At 41.4% G+C, this 6058-nt stretch overlaps 1 protein-coding gene across 1 annotated transcript; it reads right to left on the bottom strand.

Annotated features, from left to right (window-relative positions):
• Positions 1-429: 429 nt before the first annotated feature.
• On the bottom strand, positions 430-4995 carry UTS2 (urotensin 2). Its single transcript, XM_072426644.1, has 4 exons — positions 4893-4995; positions 2362-2484; positions 1121-1164; positions 430-549 (listed from the first exon to the last, which is right to left on the bottom strand). Exons 1-4 carry the CDS (start codon positions 4993-4995, stop codon positions 430-432), a joined length of 390 nt encoding a protein of 129 aa, XP_072282745.1.
• Between the last annotated feature and the right edge of the window lie 1063 nt (positions 4996-6058).

A 6058-nucleotide genomic window follows, 5' to 3' on the forward strand; every position in this document is an offset into this window, starting at 1 on the left:
CCAATGGCCAGCCTGCAGAATAGGCATCACCTATGGGGAAATAAAAGCCCGCTTGATCTGATGGAAGAAAACACTCCATATATGGGCAGAAAAGATAGACTGGAGTACTATTTTAAGTAGATATTATTGATGAGCCTAATATTTTAGGCGGCCTTTGGTGGTCACTTACACGATTACTCCAATTCAGTACAATTGTTTCTATTTTTATTAAATAGCTATTACTTTTAAAGTAAAGAAAAAAACATTATAACAAATAATCGCAAAACATAAAATACTTCTTCATCTCAGAATGAAAAATAATCTTTGGCGAGTCTGGCTTCACATTCTCAGGCGTTCTCGGTACCCTGTAGGAGGCGTTCTATTATATACAGAGGGGTGAGGGGGGAGTTGTAAAAATAAGCAGAGATTATGTATTCACACCCTTCACATTCAGACGCAGTATTTCCAGAAACATTCAGACAGGTTCCCTGCACGCTTTTTGTATTGTTTATGGTCTTTTGATTGCAAGCGGCTGAGCAGTGATATTCGGGGGTGCTTGTCAAACAGCTCCTAGAAAGCAGAAAATAAAAAATGAAAGATCTTTTAGAGTAAATATCCCTCCTACTTTTTCGCATTGGATTAGAGAATAATTGGGCCAATTGTGAATGACTCTTTGATACACAAAATATTGTAAAATACTTTTTCTTCTTTCTGCCCTTACCTTGCAGTGGTCAGATCTGGCAGAGCTGAATACCAACCACACCCCTCTTCCCAGGTGATCTCTTATTGGTTTATATTGTAGAAAAGGGGTGTGTCTGACCCAATCTCTGCAAGTTACTGAGCGCATCGGGTCCAACTCCAGTGCATTTTACCCCATGCAGACATATTAACATTTTAGGCACAGCACATGTAGGACTATGAAAATGGAAATTCCTATTGTTTGACTATCTATGGATTTCTAGGATCGGGGTTCAAGTCATGAACAGGCGACAAAGGGAGAGGTGCAAAGTGTGCCACTGAACAAGGGCCCTGAGTCTCTGCAGGGGCCGACTGTAGGCTACATCCGCCACTGTGCACAGGAATCCACTTAAAATTGCTTGGTACTGAAAGGACTGTTACATTGAACCCATCTGTCACTTACCTCTTTTATGCTGTCCTCCATGTTATAGGCATCCAGACTGAATCCTAAAGACAACAGAGAATTATGGGTAAACAATGTCAGATACTACTGGTTACAACAAGGAAAAAATTGCAGGTAATGCACAAAATACAGAAAAAGATGCCTAAGCCATGTTTGATTTGTTAAAAATGTACATAAAGATGTTCCCTGCAGTACTTTTCTCCACCACTAGAGGGACGGTCAGCATTATTTATCCTACTTTGTATGAGCCCAGGTTGCTCTGGTCTCGACACTACTTGCAGTGGTTGTGCTTTATGGTTTTGTTTTATATTGTAATTCTATAGGTCACCCAACAGATTCCCTGTTTGACTGAGAAAGCACAGAGAGTTTCTTCTAGTGTCTAATCTGCAAATTCTTATCTTTAAACTGTGTAGCTTTAAACTGTTCTTTTGTTTGCTCTGGTGAGTGGTGGTTAAAAGTCGTCACTTTTTCTCCTTTTGGCTTCTTATGTCCCATTAGGAAGGTGATCCTTCACTTTCATTCATGGAGATGCAACACGAAATGAGAAAACCCCAGTCCAGTTATCATGTTAACAGTTTTTCCTTTAAGAACATCTGTATGTATTGTTCTGCTGCGATTAGATAGATTTCCTGTTTGGTGAGAGTAGGTACCAGGACAAAGAGGGAGGCTGAATCTACCCAACAGGTAGCAATAAAAACACAAAATCAGGACCCCAGGGTGTGCAGATGAGGGGGCCCTAATATACAACTCCAAACACACCCAAATTAAACCAAAAATCAGCACTGCAAAAACATTAGATAAGGATAATCTTTTTTATAAAAGCTAAAGAAAATACAAAACTAGCCCTGCTGTGGGGTTCCCCCTCATCCTTGTCTCATCCTTCACTTATGCATGCTTTCTCCTTTTCAGGTGACTAAACCAGGTAACTAAAGTGGTTTCTCATAAGCACTCCATTGGTGGCATGCACTCTTTTATCGGGTACCAGCAGTTCTGCATTGTAGGTGAGGATTCTGAGGATCCACAAGTGGAGCAAAAAACTGAATGCCGGCTGCTAGGGGAGCGAGAGAAAAGGTAGGCAAAACTGCTTTGTAATACTACCCATAGACAAAAGCATTTATTCTATACAGTGCAAAGGGAGCCCATGGACATGACCTAGACCTTTTCATGGTGCAATGTAACAAAACCCAAATATCTTATATACCCCTCTCAGTGTCTCCATGTACACAGGCATTCATACTTACCGTCTTTGCTGAAAATATCATCTGTATCTCTTTCTCCCTCCTTGTCTAGAAACATGGGAAGGTTCTGCAGTAAATGCGTTTCATCCCCAAAATCCTTTAAGTCCCCAAAGTCCATCGCTGATTCTGAAAAGAATAAAAAGACACAGCAAATGTATAAATTTTGAATTGGTAACAAAACAGTGCAAATCAAGAGACAATACCCAATGACACCAACAGTCCATCAGCCTAAATAGAAGGCGGGGGCCAAGGGAGACACTGGATCTCCCAATGGCTGGTCTGCAGAATTAGTATTATCTATGGAAAGCAAATCTGATATAATAGTGGGCAAAACATATGTAATATGTGGGGATGTGGGCAAAATATGTGGGCAAAAAAGTAAGACTGAGTACTACTTGGAGATCACCTACACAATTACGCCAATTCAATGAATTTCAGAAATTATGAAAACATGATGATGAAAACATTTTACAGTTGTCTTCAAGACATGATGAGAAATCTTCCACTGTAGATGACTGTTACATTGCAAAGCTGTAATTAGGATGCTTTGGGCTGAACCTATAAGTGTGTCCCCCCACAATTCTTTCTTTATTAATACAATACGGACTTCTAACACAAGTATAAGCCCCAAAAGATTCCAACTCTTCTCTGCATATGTAACGCTATTTACTTTGAGCAAACAATCTTCTTGGTGACAAACTGAAAGTTGATGCTTGAAACAATAAAAAAATAGGAATACCTCATATGGGCAAAGCAGGTGTACAGACCCAAGAACTCCCGAAATTTGACGCGGCACATATACAGACACAGAACTCGGCACAGTGAGCATATTACGCAGCTCTGTACATGAAACAGGGGGTTACAAATAGCAGATAGATAAAAGCAATGACATAGAAGGAGGTAAGGACCCTGGCCAAAAAGAATTTACAATCTAAGAGGGATGCTTGGAACACTTCCTAATGGGCACAGCTCGTAGCAGACCCAGGAACTCATTGCAGAGATGGTGGGAACCCCCTAATAATGGACACAGGTGTGCAGAGCCAGGAACTCGGTTTACTCAGATGGTGGGACCTCCTCAACATGGGCACGGCAGGTGTACAGACTTAGGAACTCTCTATATTGGGTGCACCTTGTATGCAGACCTGCACAGGGATGCAGGGAACCCCTCCTAATGGGCACAAAAAGTGTTAAACCCAAGAACTTGGTTCAAGGATGGCAGCAGCTCTTCCGAATGGATGCAGCAGGTGTACCAACCCAGGAACTAATGAGTTCTTCCCCGAGACACTCCGGTGGCACTCATGATAAAGGGCACAGCAGGTGTATGGACCCAGGAACTCAGTACAGGGATGCTGGGAACCCCCTCACTAAGGGGAACAGCAAGTGTGCAGACCCAGAAAGTCAGTTCAAGGATGCTGGGAGCTTATCATATTGGGCATTATGGGTGTAACGGCCCAGGAACTCGGCACAGAGATACTGAAAACCCCTCATAATGGGCATAGCAAGTGTGCCGAGTCAGGAACTCACTTCAAGAATGCTGGGAGCTCTTCCTAATGGGCACAGCAAATTTGCTAGGAACTCCGTTCAAAGAGTTCAGGAGCTCCTTACAATAAGCAAAGTGGGGTGTACAGATTTGAGAACTCAGCACAGGGATACTGGGAACCTTTCATAACGGGCACAGTAAGAACTCGTCAGACCCAAGAACTTGTCACAAGCATCCCCTCTTATGGGATTTACCTCTCCAACATCTACCAAACATTAATATAGAGTTCATGACCCAATATAATACCAATCAGATTACAATCTGCCTTAACATACAGCATATTCTTTAAAAAAAATTCTGATAATTCACTGATAACATCTCCTTGCTATGATAGTTTGACATCCAAAGTTCTTTTATTCTGCAAGGACAATTTCTGAACACAGTGTATAGTTCAAGAGCCTGCATCAACTTCACAGAACAACGAACACCATTAGGTTATTTTTTCCGGCACAAATTTCCCGGTATGTGGGCTTTTAAACAAAAATTCACAGTGACTAATGTACTCCATTAAACGTTAGTATTACTGCAGTAATTGTTTTAATTATCCTCGTGTGAATAGGAAGTTTCAATACCTGAATATATTTTAAAGGATGCATTAAGATGACAATGTAATATCAAAACTCAAGGTGACTTAGGAGGAAGGGGGTACCCCATTTATGATCCTCCAATAATATACATCCCCTGTAATATCCGCGTAGAAGCTCTGCTGCATCGTTAATGCAATTTATTATTGGCCACAATAATTTGCTATCTGTAACAGAACAAAATGTGATTGTAATTCCAAATCGCACTGCTAATGGATGTCTTTAATGAAAAAGCTATTGTAATTTTTTTTTCTATTCCTGAACTCCAGCATTTAAAATCCATTTGACCCTCTTTCTAATCACTCATCAAAGCCGCTTTTGGCTACAGAATTAAATCCTTAACCTTGAAGTCAGAGAGAGTTTAGCCTATTAAGCCAAAGACTTTAAAAAATGTTGCAAAAGGTTCTTACCTGAAAGACGGAGGGAACCCTTGCTAGGGACAATGATGGGCAACGACCGAAGGGGACTGAAAGAGCCGGCAAGAATTAGGCAGCAGAATAAAAGCTTGGCCATAGCGTCAGGAATTCAATTCAGGAGTTTGTCTTCTCGGGACTCTCCGGGATGGCCAGTGCCTTATCATTAAGGTGTCATCTCTTATATACCGAGGAATGACGACAAACCAACATCGTCGTCCGAAGAGACTGATGAGGGATGGGCAGGAGTCCCATCCGCCCTGAATTCGGAATGAGAGTCACTTTGCATTGATGTCATCTTTCAAGGTTCATAGACAATAAATTTACTGTCTCAAAGGCCTCTTGCTCCAAACTGTTGCAGCAAATGTGGCATGGCCAATCTGCCGGAATGAAAGAACTGCCTCTTTGACTTATAAATGATGGCTCTTGAAGGGGTCATGTCGTGGTGGTGATGACCAGGGCAGCTCAATGCGTGATTTATGGTCCTCCACCTGCTTTGACGCACAACATCAAGCTTTGAAAAGTGGATATTTTAGTGCGCTGGATGGATGATGTGTCAGTGGTGTTTGGGGTGTCTCCGCTGAGTCTTATGGAAGATAGAATGGCTGTGAATTACTTTTGGAGCCTCTGATGAACGCATGCTGAAAAATGACATTCTTATTGCGATCTTATACTGTTTTGTATCAAATTGTCAAAAACTTGCATTATAGCAGATCCGGGTCCAATCATTGAATTTTTGTGCAGACTTTAACATGTTCATGTCATTCAATATCTTCAAGTTTGTAGTTTTCATTAAAATAATTGGTCAGTCTAACATAAAGATAAGCACTCTTTGCCAGTTGTGGTCCTGTGTTGTCACCTTGCACACACCCTCCCAATGGTGGCTAATAGTGATTTTTGAGAAGAGCCTTTTTGCTAGCCAAGTTAAAATAAAACTTAAGCAGCATTAATTTTTTGGGCCATATTTGTGTGCTGGCAGCCCAATCAAGTTGAAAGAGTTTGGTAATACACCACAAAGGGCCACATAAATCTGATGGTGGCCTAAAGGACACCTGAAATGTGGCAATTGGGGGCAGGCATTGCTAAATTCAACTAATGTTAATAATGGTTTCCTGACTCTCATGATGACCAGAACTCAATCAGAACTCCAGATCTGCATCAGC

Source organism: Pyxicephalus adspersus, chromosome 11 (genome assembly GCF_032062135.1).
Source record: "Pyxicephalus adspersus chromosome 11, UCB_Pads_2.0, whole genome shotgun sequence".
Lineage (NCBI taxonomy): Eukaryota > Metazoa > Chordata > Amphibia > Anura > Pyxicephalidae > Pyxicephalus > Pyxicephalus adspersus.